General features: G+C 37.3%; 1 protein-coding gene across 2 annotated transcripts; it reads left to right on the top strand.

Annotated features, from left to right (window-relative positions):
• Positions 1-62: 62 nt before the first annotated feature.
• On the top strand, positions 63-27,209 carry LOC111516169 (uncharacterized). 2 transcript variants are annotated; one of them, XM_074181957.1, is made up of 13 exons: positions 63-402; positions 2,015-2,218; positions 2,981-3,159; positions 3,371-3,606; positions 3,759-3,996; positions 4,395-4,524; positions 6,510-6,716; positions 9,291-9,472; positions 11,564-11,793; positions 24,778-25,057; positions 25,593-25,658; positions 25,997-26,079; positions 26,210-27,209. In XM_074181957.1, the coding sequence occupies exons 1-13, from the start codon at positions 239-241 to the stop codon at positions 26,411-26,413; spliced, it is 2,403 nt and encodes an 800-aa protein (XP_074038058.1). In that variant the 5' UTR covers positions 63-238; the 3' UTR covers positions 26,414-27,209. The 2 variants fall into 2 exon arrangements, with proteins under 2 accessions (XP_074038058.1, XP_074038057.1); XM_074181956.1 differs by having other exon boundaries at positions 64-402; positions 25,991-26,079.
• Positions 27,210-27,449: the final 240 nt, after the last annotated feature.

Below are 27,449 nucleotides of genomic sequence, written 5' to 3'. Positions count from 1 at the left end.
TATATATTCAAGACGGGCTTGAACATTTAAAGTTAATTTCTTTAGATTTGTTTACTGCCCGTCGTCAAGCATATCCCACTGAGTGATAAGAAATATAGGTTTTGTAGTACGCTTCATCGAAGCAACAACTTCCTATCCAAGGTATAGTCCAAGTCTAAGCCTCAGACTATACCTTTATCTCAAAACATCATTCTGAAAAGCACACATGTTTTTGTTGTAGTTGGGCTGAGATCGTACAATGCAGACCTCGTATATATCCAACGAAATACGGAATACAGCAATTCCGAATGAACAGAATATTCTAGACGGGATTCTTGGAACGGAAGTTGCTTCAAATCTGGAAGGTGATGGTATTCTAATTCCGGAACGGTTGTGGATGAAAATTCCGGAAGAGTCTGTGAGGTAAATAATATAATACTAGTAGTACATGTGATAGTAGTGAAATTTATGTTAAACTCTAATTGTGAAATGAGGACTGGTCCAGTCACGTTAGTGAGTACACCTCGGAATTTGAGATACCCAACTATAAACTCGAATAGACTTGTATTTGTTGTCTACATATAGTAGGATGTACGCGACTATTAAAATACAAGGTCAAGGTCACAAAAATTTATTTTCTGCACATTTATTGCAAATATCTCGTTTTCTGTGGGGTTTTCGCTATTTATATACATTGACAATACTGTAAATTGAATTCCCTGCAAATTTTTTTAAACATTTTTTATACGTTGAATCGTTTTCGAGGTGAAAGGTCAATCGGTAGTCCCGGTCAAAAACACGCTTCATAATGTTTATTAAGTATTTATGAAAACATAATTATCAATAATTTAAAATTCGATATTTTCAAATGAGAAATAAATAAAACTTTTTATGTTTTTATACCACTTGTATTGGTACAAGGACTTTTACGAGATAGAATTGAATCAGATATAATTCACAAGATTCCTACACAATATAGTATCTGTAGAGTGAGGAGGGTGAGTTTTGACCCACAGCACTTGGCCACATGTGACCCATTGTACTTCCTCCCGAAGTAGTGTCCTCCTAAGTCATCGTCCATCATGTCTCTAGGAGACATCTCATTTATATTGGCAAGTGTAGGCCAAGACTCGCCGAATACACACTCTCTTTTTGGCAACCTCGAGGTGTCTCACGGTGGCCTCCGCGAAGGTTTTGGAAGGTGTAACGACATTACTGTCGCTGCGCGGCTTCTTTAACCTTCTTGAGGTTCCCTCCGTAGAGGTGCGCAAGTGAGGAAGCTTTCCTGCAGGGGCCGCCGGTTCTTTGCCTTCATTCAAGTTGGAGCTCTTGGCGCCCGTCGTAGGAAGTGCCCTTGCTGTTGGAGGTGGAATAAGGAAGGAGGAAGGTGCACTTATAGTTGCTGCAACTCCTACCTCTTCCGCTCTCTTTCTCCTTTTGGCCTCGGCACCGCAAATGCGCTTACGCCTTGGCCTTTGTATCACATCACGAGGTGATCTGCTATGTCCAGCCTCATTCCAAGCGGTAGATTGGGGTGGACATTTCTGTTCATCCCCAGCCACGGCCTTAGATTGAGGTGAGCACTTCTGTCCAGCCTAGGGATTGTTTTTTGTTTTTGTTGTTTCTGTTTTAGTGTTTATTTCATTCATGTGTATTCCCAACAGTAGCAAGGGAAGAGTTTGTCACTTCTGACAGAGCCCCGGTTTACCAGAAGTAGGCTGATCACAATGAAGTTTCTCCCAGTTCCCCAAGGGGATCGTTCGTAGCGCATACCACCCTGCGGCCATTCAGCTGTCGGCACGATTCCTTACACCTTATCTTGGGTAAGCTGGTCCCTGGTGGCATATTTCGCAAAGTCTTTTGGGAAGTTTTAGTTCCTCTCACCCTACTTATTTCTGCCACTGACCAGGAGTCCGTCGACCCCGTGTAAGGCCACATTAGCTTCCCGGACACGGTCACATTGGCTTCCCCTGGCCGTTCCCCTGTCCGCCACCAGGGGACGATACTGTAGTTTGTAATACTTTTTATATTTCAGGGCGAAGCCTTACGTGAAAATACTGGAAGAACCCGCCTCTAAGTCTCTGAGATTTCGGTACGAATGCGAGGGTAGGTCGACCGGATCCATACCCGGAGTTAACAGCACGCCCAAGAAAAAAACTTTCCCTGCCATCAAAGTGGAAGGTTTTCAAGGAAACGCAGTGGTGGTGGTTTCTTGTGTGACAAAGGACTATCCTTATAGGTGAACATCTTTTCTATTTCATTATAGTTATTAGGTACCAAATGAAAACTATACGATTAGAGTGAGCCGACTGACATTGCAAGTTTGCGGGGTTGCCATTTTTGCATACGAACGTCATTTGTCAAGTGGACTGTAGCAGTTATGCAGCACACAAAACCATTTCTTGAACATTACATCAGATAGAATACCAAACAAAACAGAAAGAAAAACATGACACGTGGATCTAGAAGGCAATCATCGCCTCTTAATTATAAAACTGAAATTCAGAGTTTGACTTATGTATTTTGTATGTATAGGGTCTTTCATTAAGGGCTTCCTATCTTTAAATTTGAATTAAACAATGTGTGTGTTCACTAGTGAACTCAAATTTATCAACCGCACAGCGAATAGCTGTGTGGTGGATAAATACCCATTCTGATAAAATAAATGTATTATTTTCACGGGCATTTGAACATCCGTGTTGATTTGGCAAAACAGACTGAATAAATGACGACCAATTTGACAGATGTACCTTCGATGAGACGACTGTTATCAATTGTCAAAGTTCGGAAGCCCTTGTTGGAAGACCCTATACATAACCTCATTGGCGACATGGAATTTTTCAAAATATAAATACAAATTTGACTTTCGTATTCAAGAATGGCGGTTCGCCTTTCTTGTATTATCAACTCGGAACGACATGCGCAGGCATGTTATTCACTACAATCAGGAAGAATCTCTTCCAGAATCTCCCTACAAATAATCTCTGATGTAAATTTTCAGGGCCCATCCTTATAACTTGATAGGGAAGGTTGGATGCGATCTAGGAGTATGCACTTTTCGAATCTCTGCAGATACCATGACCGCTGAGTTCACCAGTCTGGGTATTCAGTGCACTAAGAAAAAAGATATGGGAAAATGGTTACACATGCGCAAAAAAATAGGAATTGATCCATTTAGAAGTAAGTTCTTGTATTGTTTTCATAATATATAAATAATGTATATATTATTATTATTATATATTATTATTATTATTATTATTCAATATAATAAAGTATAGAGGATGTTTTTTCGCTCATAAAATTTTTCTCATGTATTGTATTGTATTGATGTTTTAGTATGCCTGTGAGACTCAAAAACGCCCCTGCAAAATTGCATGTACTTATTTTTCAGCTGGTTTCAACCATATAAACCATCCAACCGCTATCGATTGGAATGCGATCAGACTTTGCTTTCAAGTATTCATTGAAGGTGATATTCCTGGACAATGTACTATTCCATTAGAACCTGTTGTTAGCCAACCCATTTTTGACAAGAAAGGGAATTCGGATCTCGCCATTGTGCAACTTTCTAACAATACCTGCTCTGTATGCGGCTCAAAGAAAGATTTCATCATATTGTGCAATAAGGTTAGTAATCAATCAAGGTAAATTAGATTTGGTGGGAGTTGTGGCTATTGTATAATATCTCATTTTTCACTTGTATTTTGTTCTATCGATAAAGCTCTAGGCAGAGAAACAAATCTTCATGACCTAATAGATTTGAAATACTACCATTTCAGGCCGTGAGGGGAGATATACGAATGTTGTTCTACGAAGAAACCAGCGACTGGTCAGTCTGTGTAGAAGTAGACCAGTCTCAAATTTATAGAACGTGCGCTATCAGCTTCAAACCACCCGAATATAAAACCTTAGACATCCTCGAACCTGTCGAAGTGTTTCTCCAGCTGTGGAGACCTTCAGATGATTCGAGAAGTGAACCATTGTTATTTGAATATAAGCCGGATGATAAAGAATTGGGTTAGTATGGCGTGGTAGATGATATACGGCTAATATAAAATACAGTTTCACAACCACACAAAAGTATATTTGGTTTAAAATGTATATTTCATGATGGAGTTAATTTATATAGTAAAATATGTAACAATTTATGAAAGAAAGAATTCTAGGAAATTCGAAACACAACTATAAGAATATATTTCGAAATAGATTGACAATTTCCTAGTTTAACATATTTTGATTTGTTTTTTTTCTGTTGTATTATTCTTAGTACTTTTTTTTCAATTTGTATTTTACATTGTCCCTATACGATGTAATGTTTCTTGGGATTAATAAAATTTATTATTGTTATTTTTATTAATAGATAAAAAATCAAAACGTCTTGAAATCTTTTTGACAATATTGAAATTATATTGCAGTCGAAATTATCCTGTCAGAGAACGAAAACAGCAACATGGCAGAGCTGGAAGGAGAGTACTTCACACCTCAACCTGTCCCACAGTGGAATATTCCTGTAAATGGGTGCAGTGATTTCCAGGAAGCGATAAGGTAGCGTGAAACATCTGAAAGTTTTTTTTTTGCAAAATTGCACAACCGCAAAAATCTGTTTTTAGTAATTTTCCAAAATTTTTTAATGACTAATCTATACAAAACCAACCCTATAATTTGTAGAAAATTGTTCTTTTATATGGTGGTCAGTAAAGTCTAGAATTACAGAGACAGTAGCAATGGATGTCCTTGCAATAAATTCAATAATACAAAAATATAAAAGTTGCTGGGTGTACTTCCTCCTATCCTATATAAAAACTAGCAGTAAAACATTTTTTTATTTGCCAAACGGGGTCATTTTTCCGCAATTTCGGCCTTTAAACGCTTCAATAACGCTGTATAATATTATCTTTCGATGGTTTTTTCCTTCTCAAAATAGATAGATATTTAGATAGATAGATATTTATTGGCTACGTTATATACATGAAATATTTGTAGCAAGTCAAATAGGAACATAATCACACTCGTGTTCTTGAAAAATTCATATAAATATACCCACACACACATATATACACATATATACACATATACATACACATATACACACATATATACATGTATATAGAAACATACACTGTCGTAAAACAACTAAAACTAATACTTAAAAAATATACAAGTCATTTCAAAAGTTCAGTAGTTGGCGTACTCATATATTCGTCAATCGAATAAAAACAGTTTTGTATTAATAAATTTTTTATTGTCGCTTTAAAGTTTGCTGGTCCTAGTTTCTTAATTTCCGCTGGTAGTTTATTATATATATCCAAATCGAGCGAATTTTTTTTTGATATTCCTAGTCTAAACCTCCTATTCAATAGAGAGTCGCCATGCCTGGTGTTATAATTATGGTTTGAACTATTTGTGGAAAAAGTGTGGCAATTTTTATGGATCTCTAATAAACATTGAAATTTAAATATAGAGGGAACTGTCATAATTCCTAATCTTATAAAATGAGATTTGCATGAATCTCTAGGACCCAATCCTACAATGATTCTGACCGCACGTTTCTGCATCACAAAAATCTTGAAAGTATGGATAGAGTTACCCCAAAGTAAAATTCCATAAGTCAGGTGGCTATGGACAAGAGAAAAGTAGGAAATCATGAGTATATCTGTGCTGACAGATCTTTTCAATCTTCCCATGAGAAAGAGTTGACAAGCCAGCTTCTTCGAAAGAATATCAATATGATGGGACCATTTAAGTGACTGGTCTAAAGTAATACCTAATAGCTTCACAGACTGATTACTGTTAGATGAAAAATTGGAAGAAAAAATCAATTTCTGTGTTTTTGATTGGTTTTGTGTCAGACCATTCGGTATTAACCATTCATCGATCTTTTCAATCAAGGTTTCATCCTTCTGTTTCAAATTGACAAGATTCGAGTCCGAGAAATAAAATGTAGCATCATCTGCATATAAAAGCCCCTTCACAAACTTAAGGTGATCAAATATATCATTGATATAAATAATGAAAGGAAGTGGTCCTAGAACCGATCCTTGAGGTACACCACAAGTGATATCCCGAAATGAAGTGGGTACAGAGTTCAGATGAACTGTTTGACTACGCCCTGTGAGGTAAGATTTGAAAAATGTGTTTGTGACTCCTCTTACACCATAGTATTCAAGTTAGTCAAGTAAAACTTGATGTGATATGCAATCAAATGCCTTGCTCAAGTCACAAAAGGTAGATGCCGTGAATTTCCTTTTTTCAAAAGCATCCACAACATCATTCACCAATCTCGACACGATGAGTATACAATCTAATGCCAAAACGTTCTTTTGATATCTTTACTATGTCAACAACTCCCACAATTCGACTCAATGTTGTTGTTCTTCTCTGGTAGATCTTTCCCTGGCATTTTGAGAAGCCACTATGTATGTTAAGTGGTAGGTGGTAGTAGATATGAAAATGATGTAACAATCCGAATAGCTCTACTTTATGGTTGATTGCAAGGAAGACACATAATTTTCTAATATTTTACCATTCAGCATGCAACCACCATACGTAAGAATAGTGGAACAGCCAGCCCACAAGGCCATCAGGTTCAGATACGAATGCGAGGGTAAATCTGTAGGGTCCATTCCTGGTATCAACAGTACCCAGGAAAAGAAGACTTACCCCTCCATAGAGATTATCGGTTACAAAGGCAAAGCCTTCGTGATTGTTTCCTGTGTAACCAAAGACTGGCCCTACAGGTGAGTGAATTTTTTGAATAGTTTTTGAAATATCGTACACTTCAGATGTCACGTATCTCAAAAACATCTAGAAGCGTCATATCAGATGATCTAAGGCAGTGGTCGCCAAACTCTTCAATGTGTTGAGCTACTTTGTTAATTTTGGAATAAACAGCGAGCTACCCACACGGAAGCCACGTAACGCAACGTAAATGAAATAATCCACAGTTTATTTATCATTATATGTATTTATTTTAAGGTTAAATCATTTTGAAACTCAATGACTTCCATTTCTGTTGCAGCGATGTCTTCGCCAAAGTACTGCATAACACAAGTTGCAAACTGTTGGATATCAATTTCCATAAAGGGTGAAACAACAAACTGCGCTACTAAAGCCATTTCATTGAAATCCTTAAAACAATTTTTGAAGTTATTCTTCAGGGTTGAAATTATTTCTACATGATATTTGTTGTCATAGGGTTCTAACAGATTTTGAGATATTTATTCTGAAAGAATAGAAAAATGCTTGGCATCGCTGTTAATTAGATTTTGTTCCCAAAACTCCAGCTTTTTGATAAAGGCTTTTATATCAGAAATCATTTCCGCTAGTTCTTTATCTCTCCCCTGAAGCTGCAAATTAAGTTCGTTTAATTTCTCTGTAATGTCCACGAGAAAACCAAAATCTCTAAGCCAGATTGAATTTTCTAGTTCCGGAGTCGGTTCATCGCGTTGTTTGAAAAATTGAACTATGCCAGATAGGACATCATTAAAACGTTTCAGCACCCGTCCTCTACTTAACCATCGGACTTCAGAGTGAAGGAGTAGGTCCCCGTATTGACAGTCAACTTCATCGGCCAAGGTTCTGAATAATCTTCTTTGTAACGCTTGAGCTCTAATCTTGTTCACAATTTTCACCTCCAGTTTCATAACGTTGTTTAGTTTCAGGAAATTTCCACATAATGCTTGCTGATGGATAATGCAGTGGTAACAGAGAAATTGCGGAAAAGTTTCATCTTTACGACATAACGCCACCAGACCCTTATCCACAACCCACCATAGCTGGAGCGCCATCGGTTGTCAAGCCTACCATTTTCGATATTGGAATTTTCTCGGAAGAAATAATATTTTTTAAATGAGAAAACAACTCATGTCCAATAGTGTATCCTTTCAGTGGAATGAACTTCAAAAGATCTTCAATCGTAAAATCACTAAAAACCATCCTGACGAACACGGCCATCTGGGCAGTGTCAACGACATCTGTTGATTCATCCAGTTGAAGTGAAAAATAAACACAGTTATCTAAGTCAGTTCTTAACTGTAAAAAAATATCATTGCTCATTACTTTTACACGTCTCATCACTGTATTAGCAGAAAGTTGCATAGATTTTATAGCTGAAACTATCTCGTCTTTATTTCTAAAGTTGGCAAATAACGAATCAGCATCTTCTAAAAACGCCTGTTTTATCATTTCCTCGTCTTCATAAGGTTTCTTTTTTTGTGCAATTATCTGGGACACACGGTACGATGCTTCAGTTGCAGCCTTATTTTTGTCGACTGTTCTTAAAATTATTGATTGTTGTCCAATTAACTACTTTTTTAACTGTTTCAGTTTCTCCTTTCTGTCGGCAGAATGTAGTGGAAATGATTTTTCAAAATTAGAATGTACAGTTTTATGATGTCTCTCAATATTTCCTTTTTTAGCAACGGAGACCAAAGTATTACATAACAAACACACATTTTTATCTTTAACTTCTGTAAAAAAGTATTGTTCTTCCCATTCCGAATGAAAGTGGTATGTCTTTACCTTCTTACAACTGCTTGCCATAATATTATTTTTGTTGTTCTCTACTAACCCAACCGCTGGACGTTGGTTACGCGTTCAGTTTTAAACTAGGCGCAATGTCGCCGCGCCGTGCGTATTTATCCCGTTCAAAGCAATCCAGATCGTTCTCGAACACTAACGCGCTGGTCCGGCTGGTCGGTTCTAGCCGATTCTAGCTTGATGGCGTCAGCGGCAGATCGCTCACCGCAACGTTGCCGCTGTTTATGTTCAGTATTATGACAATTAGATTTTTTTGTGGAATTTTCGGAAGCTTCTCTGATTTTTGCAGTTTGTATTTTTTGAATTAAAATCGTTGTGAGAGCTACCAGAATTGCCTCCGCGAGCTACCGGTAGCTCGAGATCGACAGGTTGGCGACCACTGATCTAAGGGGTCTTTCTAAGGAACCACGTATGCTTATCGACCGGTTTGTTTAACTCTTGTATAGCACTCTATTATTGAAAAGATAGCTTATATTGCTGGAACGCAACATCAGTTGAAAACTCATTTTGTCGGTGTTCCACAAGGTTTCGATCGGATGTCATGAAAATTACAAAAAGTTTAGCTCCATAAGAAAATAAATGGGATTTTGAGCTCGGAACAAGTTTGTTCATCTACTAATGTTCGTTTTCTGCAAAGTCGAAAACACGATGCTTACTTCTGTAGCACATTACAATTTTGGTTCACTTAAACAGCAAACGAAAGCTCGATTCGGCGTTGAAATTTTTTTACAGATACTGTTACAAATAAAAGTAATTCTTGTCTAATCTTGCAGGCCCCATCCCCATAATGTGGTGGGAAAGAAGGGATGCAAAGAGGGAGTGTGCTCCATGGAAATTTCAGTAGACACCACCATTACCATTCCGTTTTCCAATCTGGGTATCCGATGCATGAAGAAGAAAGATATCGAGAATTCTCTGCGAAGGCGAGAAGAATTGAGAATCGACCCATTCAGAAGTGAGTATTTGTATTCGCATTTGCGCAGAAACTGGAGAAAAACTTCTCCGTGTGCGCTTCCATTCACTCACAGTTGTGTCCTGCGATCGATTTTGCGAAGACATCGACATTCAATGCATTCAAAATGAGTATTGTAATATATACACTAAATTATCCCCATGAAAATTACACCTCGAAACTAAGGAATAACCTTCCCCCCCAAAATTTGGATCTGCCAATTTCTCAGGAGTAGTTTGCTGTGAGCTGCATATAATGTTACGTATTTCCCCGTGGGTTTGACAATAATTCACTACACTACAATTAAACTCAAGTGTATTTCAGTGCTACACTGACAATACACCACAAACACTTTTACTAAAATTTCGGACTAATACTCAAATGTCGCACCGCACTTTCAACTGAACTTCCTAGATCTGCGAGTTGATGATGTTTATATATCGGACTGGAAGTCTCTGGAAGCCGGAAGTCCATGGAAGTTTTTCGAAGCGACGCGACATCTAGAACGATGGCGAAGCGCGAGTCGAGTTTAGCGCGACCTTGGCCGAGACACAATCGATTGACGACCAGCGGCGACCGGCCGTTATTTTTTCAGGGGATGATTTATAACAATTCGTAGCGAACTATGACTGAATCGCTAGTAGCCCCTGGATAAAGTCAGACCTGAAGAACCAAAAGAGCATCCAGTGGTAGGTGTCAAAGAAACTATCGAATTGGAGATCAACCACTTAAATAGTGAGAATCAGAAGGCGTTTATCTATTTAGTAGTGCTGCAAAAAGTATCGAAACTCCGATTTCAAAATATGTGTGTAATTCTCAATCAACATGCATACAGGCCGGGTATCTCAACAGAAAAAAACAAACTATGCTAACAAGAACGAAGAAGTACTATGATCTGATTTCTTGGACATTGAATGCGCTTTTGATAATATGCTCCTAGAGACATTCATCAGGTGTCAAGAAGAAGAGATATCGGCGACACCAACTGGAGGTGGATATACACTGCATAATTAGAGGAAGATTGGTGTATATGACAATTGTTGGAGAACAGTTGTGGCAATCACAAGGCTTCTAACCGAGCACAGACAGTACAACAGGGGGACAGATATAGCTCACCAAGTTTTATAGGAATTTGAGGCACTTGCTCACAGGTGGCAAGCAATCCATGGACAACCCAGATTGAGTCCAGAAGAATACGACAGACATCCAACCAGGTACCACGACAAAATCAGCAGGTACAGGGAATACTTCACTTTTTGATCATTCAAAGTGATTTTGTGGATTATTTTCATATTTTCTGGTGTTACTGCCTCATTTGGACTGCATTTTTCATCATAGGTGTCTCTACGACCACGCTTGAAGTCAGCAAACCAATGTTTAACTGTTGTTTCTGATGGAGCGGAGTCCTTATAACACTTTTCAAGCCATTGCTCTGTTCGAACTATACTTTTTCCCATCATGAAGCAGTGTAAAATCAAAACTCGAAATTGTTTCGGTCCATTGTTTTGAAAACAACGAAAGTAGTGTCACCCTCAGCATAATAACTCACAAACTCATGTGTAGTATATCATAAAATTTCAACAGCTTTCTTTTGAAGGTTAGTACCAACTGAAAAAGCGGTGAATGCATTAAGACTAGCGCCATCTATGTGCTAAGCCCGAGACTTTTCGGCTCAGACTGCGTTGTAAATCATGCCCTAAAGAAAATAACGCTGGCTGCCACTGGTAGCCATAAACCAATTATGACGTAGCTGAGAGCGCGCGAATGTTCGATGTTCGCTGCCGGCTCCGATGGAATTCCGAGGAATGTTTCAGCGCCATCCACTCGTCAATAGAGACAGTAAAGTGGAAGTTACAGTGCGGTACGCGGAGCGATCTAGTAAGGCGATAGACATTTGAATAATAGTTGATATTTTAGTTGAAGTGTTTGTTATATTAAAGTGTAATAAAGTTGAGTTTGATTGTTGTTCAATGTAGTCAATTATTGGTAGACCCACAATATTCTAATAGACTGCCCATTCATGTACTTGTTATTTTTGTATTTTCCTCTGTGTTATCATTGTTACATCTCTGTATAATCAATATTTCTTTACAGCTGGTTTCAACCATAAACACTACCCCAACTTTATAGATATGAATGCAATTCGACTATGCTTTCAAGTATTTCTTCAAGATACCAGAGGAAAGTATACCATTCCGTTAAAGCCTGTGGTCAGTGAACCAGTTTACGACAAGAGGGTAATGTCTGATCTCAAAATTAATAAGCTCTCGGATTGTATAAGTTCCATGGAAGGAGGCAAGCTCATCATTCTGTTGTGCGAAAAGGTAAGTTACGTCATTAATTCCCCCTCATGATGTTTTTCATCCGAGGTATTTGTGAAAGTTTCTCACTGCATACCTTTGCTGAAAACTTGACAAAGCCAAATATACCATAATTATTTTAATGGATTTTAATTTACATACCAATTCATAGTACTATGTCAGAAAAGTACTGAAAATTAGTCGATGAAACGCAAAATATTCCCTTCCGAAAGAATGGTCGGACCATTTTTTTAATCATTTTACGCACGTTTGCCAACGTAATGCAAGTCGAATAATTACTTCAGCAGATGATGTCGACGAAGACCGTTTTTGCTTGATCCTGATTGACGAAGGTTCTACTGGTGACAAAGTTATCGAAGTGCTTGAAAAGATGATAGTCGGTTGGCGAGAGGTCTGGAGCGTATGGTGGGTGAGGCAGAACTTCGACGCTCAATTCGTTCAATTGTTGTACGGTGATTTGTGAAACTTTCGGACGGATGTTGTCGTGGAGCAGCATCATACCAATGATGTTGACCAGTGCCGGCTACTGCTGATTCAGTTTCCTCAATTTCGTCGATTTCCTCATAATAGTACTCTGCTGTGATGGTTTGGCCCGGTTGGAGAAAGTTATATTGAATCGCAGCTGATCACCATACAGTAACCGTGTTCTTTTTTGGAGGGTTTTTGCCTTTGGGCTGATCCGCTTTTCGTCACACGTGCCGAACCGATTCGAAAAAGGGTCGTTTTGGTTGTGCAAAAGCAAAGAACATTCATCAAAATGTGACAATTTCTGTCGATCGTTCAAATTGTCGGGCGCCCACTTTTAGAGCTTTTTGACCTTTCCAATACGTTTCAAACTATCAAAAACTTCAGTTTTTCCGCCAGCGTTTGCGGAGGCGGACTGTTTATCGCGCCGCCCTTAACATGTTACGGGTCTATGTATCATTCCAATTAAAATGCACGTTTATTATTTCAGTATATTCATTCTACTATTACACAAAATATATACCAATAATTGGAATACATCCAATATGGATAATAAGTATAATGAATGCATAGCAATCACCCTGTAATAATATTCTTTCCTTCAGTTGATCATTTCTTGTTGTCAAATTCCATGTTCATTAGGCTAATCAGATAAGCTCGACTTTGAAGCAAAATTCTTGATCTTCAAGGAAAAAAAGGTTCACTTTTTTCTTCTTATCAAGAGAAGTTTGATTTATATTTTCCTGAGCAAGTGTTTCAGCTCAACACATTTGTGGATTCTAGGAAGCAGAATAGAAAACACGAGTAAATATTATTGTTATCTGAAGGTATAACATAGCCACTGTCTTGGGCAGGGGTCTCCAAACTACGGCCCGCGGGCCAAATCCGGTCCGCCAGTGTCATCAATCCGGCCCGCGACAGTCAATGATTTACTGTCATCAATCTGGCCCGCGACAGCCAATGATTACCTAATTGTTGTTACTATTGCTGCGATAAGTTGAAGAAGAAAACACAGAATGATAATTACTCGGTTCTATTTACTTGCAAGGTAAAAATTAACGACAGAAATGATGACAAAGAAAACTTAACTTAAGTATTTAAGTTTAAGCATATTAATAACTAACAAATAATTGAAATGAATCACAGTAAAACAAAAACACTAATGAGATTTATGTAATTGTGATTTTCCACCGACAATACTTTGTAGTTGTGAATCAATTTTACTTGTACCAATTATCAAAAGAGATTTAAGATTATCATCGGTTAATTGAGATCTGTAAACATTCTTTGTGTACTTCATCTTGGAAAACGTTTTCTCATACAAGTAAGTAGTACCAAAAACAGAAAACAACCCACGAGCAAATTTATGCAAACTATGAAATTGTTCCAGTGGAAGACTCTCATAAAATTCCAACAAAGATGAATTTTGATATTTGTTCTTAAGCATATCACTGCACCGTAAATCAATAATTTCCATTTGGACTTCCGGAGCCAGGGTTTCAATGTCAGGATCCAAAGGATTTTGAAAAAGCTTTATTTCATTCGCAATGACATCAAAATCTGAAAAACGAGTATCAAAATTTATCTTCAAAGCACTCAAAGTTTCGATTGCAAAATTAACGGGAAATTCACTCTGTAGTGTGGTTGAATATTTCACATGTTTCAAAATGTGTGAAACATTTATATAGTGGTGTATAAATCAGGGAGAAGCTGATTTTCTCCTTGCAATCTCAATTTCAGTTCAACTCCCCTAAAAATATCTGCCCCCCAGTTGTCGTGCCGTGAATACTATCAATATCAAGAAATTCTTTATACACTTCATATTTTTATCTACTCCGCGAATAAAAATCAACACCTGAGCAGTATCTGACACATCCGTTGACTCATCCAATGCTAGAGAAAACCACTCATGATGTCCATTTTTGTCAGACAGTTGAGATGATATATTTTCTGCGATGTCTTGCACCCTCCACGGTGTTTGCTGACAAACTGACACTTTTAAATAAATTTACCTTTTCGGGGCATATTTCTTCGGCTACTGCAATCAAGCATTCTTTTATCATTTCTCCATCAGTGAATGGTTTGCCACGTTTTCCGATTTCAAGAGCCACACGAAAGCTGGCGCGAGTTGCAGACTCTTGTTCAGTATTCGCTTTGGTAAACAAAGATTGCTGCGATTTGAGTCCGCGTTTCAAAGCTTCAAATTTTTCTTTCCGCAAACTTCCTGTATACTTGGAGTAACTTTGAAGATGTTTCGATTCATAGTGTCGTTTAATGGTATTGTCTCTGAGGACAGCTATGGTTTCATTACAAATTAAACATAGCGCCTTATTACTGGACTCAATCACAAAATACTGTGAACGTTCCATTTTTCTTGGAACGTTCTGCATTCACTGTCTATTTTTCGCTTCTTTTCCATACTAACAAATCACACATAAAAACAATAAGTCAAATCAAAATACTTTTATTGACGAGTGTTACTTTATTTCACAATAGACAGTTTCGCTTCCTTCGCCTTTCCTACGCAGACTAACTCGCAGTTGCGCCGCTAGCCTTGTTATATGCAATTATTACTGCCATCTCGATGTGATCGGAATACACTAGCTAGAACCAGAACTTTCTCGAACCAACGCGGTAATTCCAAATATTTAATTACGCCTAATACCACCTAGTGGGTAGCTGAAAAAGATTGTACATAGTACCACTACTCGCCACTAGATGTTGTTAAGTGTCATAATACACAATAATAATTGAAATGCAAAAAAAGTGTATGTTTGCTTAGGTCGCGCACTTTGCGACTATCCTAGTCTAGAAATATAGTTAAGGGCAGAAATTGGCCCTTGGAACAAACTGAAAAAATCATTATGGCCCGAAGGCTTCAAAGTTTGGAGACCCCTGGTCTTGAGGATATTTGTAAATCACCTCGGTTTTCATAATCTAATCTAGTAAGGCCATTCATCATCTACGGTCTTTTTATTTTCCACCCTCAATCTTTCTTATTCTGCCTCCGGCAGCCTACATCAGAAATCATCTAGTAATGTCAACATTGTTGAAAGGGTGACATTTATACCACTCCAAGAGCAGGCTTTCTTTTGGAATTATTGCTACTGTTTGGCTGAATCACTTACGAAGAACCTATATCGTTTTGCTGGTAGCTCGACTTGGCTATTCGTACACTCCATGACAAGTAAGATCTTTCCCCATATATTTGTACCAGACATAGAACCCAGGAACCGCACTGAATCTGTCCCCGTCAATAAAGGGTACAACTTGGACGCTGAACGGAAAACCGTGATTAATTCATAAGTTTGCGACCAACTAAGGTTACTTACCTTAATATCACTGTAACCCAAAAATATACTTCTGGGCCACAAGTTTGTAGTGACTATCTTCACATCCGTCTACATTGTCGAATATACATATTATACTATTCTCAGTTGAAAATTCTTTTACCCAGCATGCCTCTCCGATGAGCCCCGGCATTCAAATTCCAGCCCAAAGAATGTCACACCCTTTTTTACTAAGATCGAGGTTGTTACAAATATTAGAGTCAATTTTATTAATTTTGATTCAATAGTATTGTTGCTCAAATATAATATTCATAATCCGATTAACACTTTTAAAATAATACAAATCATGAAATCATGAAACAACAAAAATTAATTGGCGCTCCGGGGCGACTTCATTGATTCCATTTATATGGTTGTAATATAATTTTCAATTATAACTAATGAATATTACAGTTTTCCTTTTTCTGGTTTTGGTCCACGCAAAAATATCAATTATATCGTCATAATCAATTTCTTGAATTAGTTGAGCTTTAATAGATAGTAATGGAAAATCATTAAGTCTATCTTGACCCATAGTTGCACGTTAATAGGTTTTTACTCTTTTCAAAGTAGAAAAAGGTCTTTCTCCTGAACAATTTGTAGACGTAATACTCAAAAAAATACGTAAAACAATGTCCACATTTGGGTAAACATCTCCAAAAGTCCGTGAATTGCGTGTATTTTTTGCACCCCTACGAACGACAACTCTCAGAAGTGAAAACTTGTGCGAGCTAAGGACTAACGAGGTCTTACCTTTTAACGTGTGATTCTTTCCCTAATGTCTCTTCTAAATCGTCGGGGTACTTATTGACAAGTTTATTGGCAAGATTTTCCAATTCGTTTGTATCTATTTCAGATAAACTATGATATTTTATAAATACCTGTTTTTTAAAACTTCAAAGCCCTGTATCTCAGAAACGAAGCGACTTTGAAATGTTGGTATTTCAAAAATTTTGCAGCCCCTCAAATCATGCGCCCTAGGTCCGGGCCTCGTGAGCCTTGGCCTAAATCCGGCACTGAGCGTTTGTGATAGGTCAGTCTCTCTCAGGGTCCTCAAATCCTCATCCTGGATTACTGTAGGTCGACTACTTCGGAACTCATCTACGAGGCTAAAATCCTCGGAACGAATTTGCATTGCGAGGTTGTCATTGACTCCTAACATGTCTTCAGCGACCTTTACTATTTTATCAGTGTGTTATAATACCCCTCTCGGGTGAAGTATCACCCGTGGAGATAAGATTCCTGCCAAATGACTGCTCATCCTAAAATATCACTAATGAAACCTTTGGCACACTCTCTTACCATAGATAGCCTTGTCACGAGTTACGTACTGAATAAGTACGTTCAACCAGCCGACTAGGTCTACGACCCGGCCAAGGAGCGCCGACGCTGCAGTATCAAATAGCCGGCATTCCAGGAAAAGCCAACATTATAATTTCTCACCATTTATATTGCATTATTAAAAATTCAGTCTTGATGTAACTTTTGTACGAACAACTTGTCCAAATAAAAATATTTCGTCTTTTTAAAAACGGTCTTCGTTCTTTAAAGTACGTAATTGGCGCAGTCGGTAGGATTCTCGAAGGCATCTATCGATTTAGATATCCTTGAGTTTCAACTCTTCATCGAGAAGAACCGGATAAGTCGTTTCGACAACGAAAAAACTCTGGAGCTGAAAGTACCATCATCGGATCAACTACGGTTCCAGAGGCGGATCCCAGTACCCGAAATCTCCAACACCAGACGATGGAAAGGAATTTTTCGTGAGTTACTCATTGTTCCCTTTTGTGATCCTATATGTCAAGCTCCTCAATTTTTCCTGAATCATTAGGTGATATCAGTGCAGAAATTGAGTTAGATTTAAGTCAATCACTAGAAGCTCTTAGTATAAATAATAATCAAACTAGACAATTAGGAAATATAGTCGATTCTATCATGGCAGTAACACCAGTTTTTGATTTGAAACTTTTGCAAATCATACCAGAGTTTGATGGTAACCCTTGCAGACTTTATCGATTTATTTCAACATGTACCGATATATTGAACACCTATTGGGACGCCACTCCCGCAAATAATAATTGTGCACAAAATAAACTTTTACTCAACAGTATTTTTTCCAAATTGACTGGACCGGCAGAAGAAATTTTTTCTATTAGCGGTAGTAACGATTGGAACACCATCAAAAATTTATTGATCACTCACTTTGGCGATCAGAGAAATGAAAGTAGTTTATTATCAGATTTAGGCTCCTTGAGACAAAATCCAAATGAAAATTCACTAAATTTTTTTTCAAGAGTTGTTTCCATGCTCAATCTTCTCCATAACTATATTAATTTACACGAGGTAAACGAGCAAGTGAAAATAAGCAAAAAATTACTCTATGATTCACATGCATTGCATACATTATTTGTTGGTTTGAGAGAACCCCAAAGTTCAATGATCAGATCAATGAGACCGAATAATTTAGCTGAAGCACAACAATATATCATCGAAGATAACAACATTCGATATTTACAAAAATCTCAATTTAATAATTTCACCCCTCAAAAGTCACCAACCATATCAAATCCCCAAAATTTCAATTTTGTTCAACAGTCTCAGAATTTTCAGCCGAACAGACCCCAAATGCAAGAAAATATTCCTCGACAACTGCAACAGAATCGAAATTTTTCTAACCAACCTCAATTTCCTAGAGGACCAATTCAAATACAACCCCGTCAAAATGTGCCCCAAAAAAAATACTTCACCAACAGCCAAGTATTCGGAGCACCGCGAAATGTTTGGAAACCCAACAATGGGCCATCCACTTCCCAACCAACCCCGATGAGCATTGTCAGTACCCAGAATTTTTCGAAAAATAGACCTTCCTTTCAACAACCCATTCGAAATCACTTCCAGAATAATCCAAATCAGAGACGTAACTTCGTCTTCGAAGAACTTCATAATATTGAATACGATAAAGACTATGAAACATGTGATTTTCCACAGGGAGAGTTTTCAAACGAACAATACGTTGACGAAACTGAACAATTCTCCTATTATGACGAGACTGACGATCAAAATTTTCACGAAACGGGGCCAAACCCAAACGAAACATAATCGACCTCAATACCATATATGACAAAAAAGAATTACCTTACATTCAAATCGAAAATCCACCCATGAAACTTTTGATAGATACGGGAGCAACCAAATCTTTCCTGAATCCCGAAATTGCAAAAATGTATTACTCTGAAAATATTTTTAAAGAACCCTTCGTAGTTACATCAGTTTTTCAACAATCACAGCGTGATTATTGTGCTAGCATTCCATCTTTCGAAGAGTTCAACTCAGAGCAAAAATTGAAGTTTCATTTATTTAAATTTCATCAATATTTCGATGGATTGATCGGGTTAGATATACTTAAAGAAATGAATGCCAAAATCGATTTCTCAAATTCAATTTTATATACTCCAAATTCTCAACTCTACATTCAGTACTATGAGACCCAGAAAAAGCTATTATTTTTTGTCGAACTGGAACCAAACACAGGGACCAAAATAAAAATCCCTGTGAATCAATTATCAGGTGATATAATCGTACCCCCTATAAAAATCAACGGATGTTTCATCAGAGAAACACTAACTAGAGCAAATAATGGATACGCTATGGTAGAGCTAGAAAATCCGAACGATCAAAATTGCGAAATTGAATTGTTTGAGCCACTCAATACATATTCATTTTCTGTTCAAAACTATGAACTTTACCATGCAGATATTGACCCCTTACAAACAGACGAACATGACATCCGACATCTCATTCGAACTGACCATATGAATAATGAGGAAAAACTGCACATTGTCAAATTATGCCAAAAATATTCAGATATTTTTCACCGTGAAGGAGAAAAGCTTACTTTCACAAATATAGTCAAACATCAAATAAAAACGAAAGATGAGCTTCCTGTATACACTAAATCTTACAGATATCCCTTTATCCATAAGGCAGAAGTTGCGAAACAGATAAATTCAATGCTAGATCAAAATATTATCCGACCTAGTAATTCGCCCTGGTCTTCACCTATTTGGGTAGTACCCAAAAAACCGGACGCCAGTGGGAAAAAGAAATGGAGGATTGTGGTGGACTACCGGAAAGTCAATGAGAAAACCATTGAAGACCGGTATCCGCTGCCAAATATAAGCGATGTATTGGATAAACTGGGCAGGTGCCAGTATTTCTCTACATTAGATTTGGCAAGTGGTTTCCATCAAATAGAGATGGCCCCGGAAGATATTCAAAAAACAGCCTTCAATGTCGAGAATGGCCATTACGAGTACCTGAGGGTTCCGTTCGGGTTGCGAAACGCCCCAGCAACCCTTAGTAGGGTGATGGACGACGTTTTGAAAGGTCTCCAGAATGATATATGTTTAGTGTACATGGATGATATTATTGTATACTCAACATCCTTACAAGAACATATAATCAACCTGAAAAATGTTTTTCAGAGGCTACGTGAAACAAACTTGAAAATTCAAGTTGACAAATCAGAATTTCTCAAGAAAGAAGTTTCTTTTCTCGGGCACATTGTAACATCAGAAGGTGTTAAACCAAATCCGGATAAAATCAAAGCTATTTTGCAATATCCCATCCCAACAACTACGAAACAAATAAAATCATTTCTTGGACTTTTGGGATACTACCGTAAATTTATAAAAGACTTTGCCAAAATTACAAGACCATTTACACTTTGTCTGAAAAAAGGCGCCACAATCAAGCATGATGAAAATTTCATCAAAGCTTTCAACCATTGCAAAACTCTTCTGACAAATGACCCAATATTACAGTACCCAGACTTTGACAAACCTTTTAACCTTACTACAGACGCCTCAAATTCGGCAATTGGTGCTATTTTATCACAGGGCCCTATTGGTTCTGACCGTCCCGTTGCATATGCATCTAGGACACTGAACGACGCGGAGCATAACTATAGCACAATAGAAAAAGAACTTTTGGCTATTGTATGGGCCACGAAGTATTTCCGGCCCTACATTTTTGGTAGAAAATTTTTTATTTATACTGACCACAAACCACTTCAATGGCTGATGTCTTTAAAAGAACCAAATTCAAGACTCGTCCGTTGGAAGTTGAAACTAGAAGAGTTCGACTATCAAATTATGTACAAAAAAGGAAAAAAAAACACCAATGCAGACGCCCTCTCAAGAATTGAAATCCACGCCAATGAAGTAGAACCACAGCCATGCAGTGCGAGGACAAATCTGGAAGATATTGATGAAACCTCCCCGTTTTTACAATATATGAAAAAATTCAACATTACACAGAAACACCCAGAACAAGACAACACCTCATTATCTAACAACCTTGACGAAACCCCGAACGAAGCCGAAATCGGAGTAGAAACCGACACATCGAGCTCAATACAAGAAAATATGATTCAAGAATTGATTTCAAACCCCGAGGAGCCTGATGAACCCGAAGAAAATAATGTAACTGTACATACAAATGCTGAAAATCCCGTACAAGAAATCAACCCAAGTGAATCACCTATCAATGTCTTTCAAAATCAAATCCACATATCAAAATCAACCTTGCCAAGAAAAACAACCAGAAAAACGCTATGGGAACCAAACATAAAAAAAATATGGAACATATACATAGTAAACAATGACCTTTCTCCAATCATAAAATTTTTCAGTGATTTTGGTCAGCCTAGAAAAACTTATGCATTTTATTTCAATGATGACGAATCGAACAAAATGTACGAAAACCTTTGCACTCTAATGACGCAAACTTTCAAAAACCACACATTCAAATTAATTAAATGCAATTTGAAACTTGAAAATATAACAAACGATGACAGACAGAAAGAACTATTAGTCTATAATCATGAAACAAAAACAAACCATCGCGGAATTCAAGAAACCATACAACAAATTAAGAAAAAGTACTATTGGCCCAACCTTGCTAATCATGTCAGGAATTATATCAACAAATGCGAAGTATGTCAAATATCTAAATATGATAGAAACCCACCAAAAATAAATTTTCAAATAACACCAACACCCAAAAAACCATTTGAAATCGTTCATATCGATGTTTTTCAAGCCAACGGTCAAAAATTCCTTACGATAATAGATACTTTTTCTAAATATGCACAGGCTTTTCCTCTTACATCCGCAAACGCTTCCTCTATTGTCGAAAGTCTCATCACATTCATGTCGTTCCACGGACTACCACTAAAAATCATAGCCGATAGTGGAACAGAATTTAAAAACTCTACTTTGACTGACTTCACAAAACTTCACAAAATTGACATTCATTTCATCACCCCAAAAAACTCAACTAGTAACGCCCCCGTAGAGCGCCTTCATTCAACCTTGCTTGAGCATTTGAGGGTTTTGAAAATTGAAAATCCCCGTTCTGAAGTAACGAGCCTAATGCCTTATGCTATTTTTGGATATAACCACTCCATACATTCCTTGACAAAACAAAAACCAATAGATATTGTGAGTGGACATATCGATACAAAAGATCCATTTGATATAGATATAAACCACGAAATTCTAAATAATTATATTCAGGAACACAAAGACAGAACTCAATTGATTTTCAATTACATTCACGAGACTTCCCAACAACAAAAAGAAAAGATAATAGAAAAACAAAATCTCACTCGCGAAAATCCGGTCAGCTATCCTGAAGATGGCGAAGTTTATCGACATAACGTAAAAACTCGTGGGAAAAAACTGAACGTTCCATTCATAAAAGAAACTGTTGTCACCGATCAAGGACTGAAACTAAAAACAAAACGTAATACCTACCACAAAAACATTTTCAAAAAACCCCGAAAAATCGTAACAAAGTCGAATTTGTTACAGGACCCTCCTACTCTTGACGATAATCCACCTAACATCATCAAAGAACGTACAAATAACGAACCTGAAGGACAACCCAGGGATCCTGCCCTTTCTACTAGGGACAGCAAAAATTAGAGTAGCCACACACACCTTTCTTCATTATATTGATTTCAAGCCAATTTCAGAAGAAATCGGAGAACTGACTCATCATTATAATGCAATAAAATCATCACTCATGAATCAGAAAGACCTCAGTTCAACCTACCTTACATCCTTACACCAATACACCGAACAACATATAGACTTCCAGTTGAAATCAGTTAAAGAAAAACTCCAATCAATCTACCCCTTAGCGATTCGAAACAAACGAGGGCTGATCAATGGACTTGGAAATATTGTCAAAATATTGTCCGGTAACTTAGATCAGGAAGACGCCCAGCGTTACGACGCAGCTATTGAAAAATTACAAAATAACGAAAATCAAATTGTTCATTCTCTGAATCAACAAATATCATTGACTCACAAAATACTTGAAAATAACAATAAAACATTTTCACTCATGATTCATAATCAGAATGTGATCAAAGAAAGTATCGAAGAGCTTAACAATAATAGCACACATTTTTTGTCCTTATTAGATACATATACACAAATAAAATTCAACTTGGATACACTACTTTCAATTCTCACCAATATTGAAAACGCCATTTCTTTCGCTAAACTTGGCACCTTACATCATAGTATAATATCTATCGACGATATAAAATCAATACTCGATTCGCTTCTGAAGTATCATTCTAAAGATCAATTGGTATATTCAGAAATCGAGGACAGCTATAAACAATATGATATAACACCTGTTGACGCATATTTTTCGAATACAAAACTAATTTTTGCATTGCATATCCCTCTAGTGCATCCCGAAACCTTCTCACATTACCACCTTTATTCAATACCCACTCAGAATTTTACCACAATTATTCCAAAAAACTCCTTTTTCACAATGAGTAATGATATGTTCCAATACGACTCTGGACCATGTCGTTATCTGAACCCGAACTACCTGTGCCCGAACAACTACCTGATAGATGGAACCCAGGAAAGCGATTGTATTTTTTCAATTTCACAAGTAAAATATAACGAAGCCGTATGCCAAACAGCAACCATAGTGGTGAACAAGCCCTTAATCGAGGAAGTCAGCGAATCGAATTATATCGCCATATTCCCTCAACAAGAAAAAGTCCAAACCCGATGTGACGAAACCGACTTTGTGATGCTGAAAGGATCCTTCCTCATCGAAATCCCATACCAATGCAGCATCGAAACCTCCGGACATGGATACACCAACGAGAAGGGAGAAACCAAGGGAAAACCATTATTTCTTCCTGAAATTACAATACACGAACAAAAAATCGAAAAAACCAAACTCCAAGTCGACGATATCTCACTTGACGAACTACGTGAAGTGCAACTCCAAGGAAATAGACTTCAACCCCTAGACTTAACAGGTTCAACTTCTTCCAGCCACCACCCCTGGACGATTCCCTTATATATATTCGCCATTATAGGGATCATTTATATTTGTCTGAAAAAGTTCAGAAGATGCAAGAAAAATACCAAGGATGCCGCACAACCCCAACAGTCTCCAGAAGTTTTGTTTGTCCCATCCAAAACTTCATCTTAGGAGGGAGGAGTTACGTACTGAATAAGTACGTTCAACCAGCCGACTAGGTCTACGACCCGGCCAAGGAGCGCCGACGCTGCAGTATCAAATAGCCGGCATTCCAGGAAAAGCCAACATTATAATTTCTCACCATTTATATTGCATTATTAAAAATTCAGTCTTGATGTAACTTTTGTACGAACAACTTGTCCAAATAAAAATATTTCGTCTTTTTAAAAACGGTCTTCGTTCTTTAAAGTACGTAATTCACGGTAATGACGTGCCGTGACTAGGCCGTGACGGATCTCCCCCAAGCTACTCGTGGGACTCTTTATGGACCATGAAGTATCCAAATAGAGGAGAGGACCTCAATTGCCTTGTAATATTAGACCAAGAGTTTCTCGGTTCAACAGTTCGTGGTCCTGTTACCAAATTTAGAAAGCCAGATTATTCAGCCAAGAAGCGGTTTATCACCTCCTCATGAACAGGATATCTTACTTATCTGGGTACACCGTCAAGAAAGGAAAGGAGCTCCTCCTGAACAGATCAGCAAATGCATACGCTCAAACGATAAATCGCCCAAATCAAAGGCAAAGATATCCCTGCGTGGCTGAATCTAATGAATTTGAAATAATTTGAGAGTTACCTTACCCAATTTTGTCTATGGTTGTTTCAGGTTGTGAAAGAGGATATACAGGTCCGATTTTATGATCCATACAGCAAGTGGGAAGGCTTCGCGGAACTTCATCCTTCTCAAGTCCATAAACAATACGCAATTTGGTTTATGACGCCAAGATATAAATTCGTACACCTCCCGAGGCCAGTTCAGGTTTTCATTCAACTTCGAAGACCGTCAGATGGCGTCACGAGCGAGTCCTTGCCGTTCGAAATGTGGCCGTCTCACCTTCTAGATTCGAACAGACGGTGGGCCATCAGAAAAAATATAACCGGAGAAGGTAAGTTTCATGATCGCTATTAAATTCTGCCGAGTTATGATTTGGGCGTGATGAATAGAGGAGTAGATAAACCTAACGAGTTCTGTCATGAAACCTTGTGTATTTTTTTGCTAGCCACCTTCCACGTCGTACATGACATATATTTATTTTTTTATACAAGTTTTTGATATCTTGGGTTGCATTATTGTAATTTTCTTAGAGGTCTCAAAATGTTTTTCGATAAATAATACAGTCCACTCGCTAATATTTTCATGGCTGAATTCGTATGACACTCACAAAAAATCAACTCTCTAAGTTATGATCAATTGCAGAAATAGTGAAAACGGATTTTAGTGAAATGTGCTGAGTTAGTTGCGTTTTTTTAACATTACTGGGTGAATTCAACAAAACGTTTTTCCAAACCAAACTCCCGTTCAACCATGGCAACTAGCTACATTTTATATGTGTAATCTACGCAGTATATGTGGAATAGATGCAAATTTCTTGTTGTTTTTTTCAATATTTTTGACAATTGCTTTTCCTTGTTTATTTGCAGATGAATTGGAACATAATCCAAAGAGGCAGAAATTGGAAAATTTGAGGAGTATGCAGGAATCTGATAGTAAGTCAAGTTTTTTCTTTTGTTCTTAGACTGTACTTTTTTCGCAATACCCTATTGGGAATTGCAAATGAATATTCAGAGTTTATAGTAATGAATACAAGACCTCGGGTTTTAATGGAGAATCATCTACCAAATAGACGGTTTCGACTAATTTCTACCTTTCCGATGTTAGTTTGAGTTTGAATGTAGTTACCTTTAACTTCCATCTTACCTTATACTTGGATTGCTCCGACCAGGAAGACGAACATAGAGAAAACTTACGAGTTCCTCTTAACTTTTGAAAAACCTATTCTGAAAAATTGAAAGACAACCGTTTTTGAACTTCAATATAGTTTCAGCTCATCAATATAGTGGCCCTCTCAATCCATACCAGTCGAACCACAATATGCCCCTCAATATCACGGAACAACCGCAGGCTAAGGTAAGGAAACATTTTGCATTCGGATTCGTCCTTGGAAATAGTATTTATACTGGTTTACAGTTCCTTACTTTATATTTTAATCCGCTTTATTGTTATGTTGGCTATTTTCTTATCGTTCGTGTGTCTACAGAATTTATTGGATTCGCCGTCCCCATTGAATCCTGAAAAAGACCCCATGAACTTGGACAGCGATGAAATAAAGATGTTAGCGAGCAATGTGGACCCACAATGTCCGTTGCCGGAGCTTCAACTGTCTTCAAGGATTTCCGACGATGACGATATGAAGGACTCATTGACTAAGCTGACTAACCTGTCGTTGAACCAGTTCGATTGAGAAGTTTCAGAGCGAAAAACCGATTAAATATCTGGAAATGAAGATCAGTTGAGGACTTCTGACCAAGTCAAATTTGACCGTTGGACTCTCAGATCGAAAAACTAGTTATTATTCTAAGAAAATAGCTTGAATATACCTTATCAGATGATGATTTCTTTTGGAGCACATTTATTTTTCATGCTGGCTACTCTGTGCGCCTATTTGTCATAATTGTCACTTGTCACATTTAGACAATGTTTCTATTGTACATTTTTGCTGTTTGAAAGCAGTTTAGATAATATCGTTCATATCACTAAGGATTTTTTTGTACACATCTATTTTCCTGAGTCGATTGTTCTATGTATTTGTTATTAGTGTCAGTTATCATATGTGTTTTGTGTTTCAATGTGTAGCCAACTCAGAAAAAGAAAAAGTGTTCCTAGTAGTGGCGCAATGATAAATATGGATTGGCCAGCAACTAAAATAAGAAGGCCAAAACGTGTGTGAATCGCAGGGGGAATATATGAAACAGTGACGTCACGCCCAGTCGAAATTATCATGTTTATGGCTCCTAAGGAAATCCTTATCTGATGTGGTCTAGTGATAAAGTAAAACTATTATTAGATGAGTATTTCTGTGATAGTCTTGCATCTAAGATGATTTAGACAATATTTTTTATTTTCCTGATTATTTATTGCAAAACTTTTAACTTATTTTATCTTATTTAGAATAAATATTATTATTAGTGAGTACTGTTTAACTGTATTTTATTTGTGAAGACCAAACCTGATTCTAATAAAAAATATGTAGTTGAGAATGGTTTTATTATTACAGGTAATCGGAATTATGATTTTTAAAAAAAATTCCAGTCATTATTCAATTATTATTAACATTTTATAATAAAGTGACGTTTGAAACAGACAGAATAAATGACGACTAATCTGACAGATGTCAAAGTTCGGAAGTCCCTATATTTGAGGATAACAAGAAAAAAAAAGAATATTCATCGAAGGTTTGGCTTTTTTATCATAAAACAACGATAAAAAATTCTATTGTC

Source organism: Leptinotarsa decemlineata, unplaced genomic scaffold (assembly GCF_025532065.1).
Source record: "Leptinotarsa decemlineata unplaced genomic scaffold, Ldec_3_MD MMD2_tig00026328_RagTag_RagTag, whole genome shotgun sequence".
Lineage (NCBI taxonomy): Eukaryota > Metazoa > Arthropoda > Insecta > Coleoptera > Chrysomelidae > Leptinotarsa > Leptinotarsa decemlineata.
This window is presented reverse-complemented; position numbering and strand designations above follow the sequence as displayed.

What these genes read in the sequence shown, in the direction of transcription:
- LOC111516169 (XM_074181956.1), top strand. Translation starts at nt 239, where the DNA reads ATGCAGACCTCGTATATATCCAACGAAATACGGAATACAGCAATTCCG. An exon ending in TCATCATATTGTGCAATAAG is followed by an intron (nt 3,607 to 3,758) that starts GTTAGTAATCAA and finishes CTACCATTTCAG; the next exon opens with GCCGTGAGGGGAGATATACG. An exon ending in CGGAACAACCGCAGGCTAAG is followed by an intron (nt 26,080 to 26,209) that starts GTAAGGAAACAT and finishes GTGTGTCTACAG; the next exon opens with AATTTATTGGATTCGCCGTC.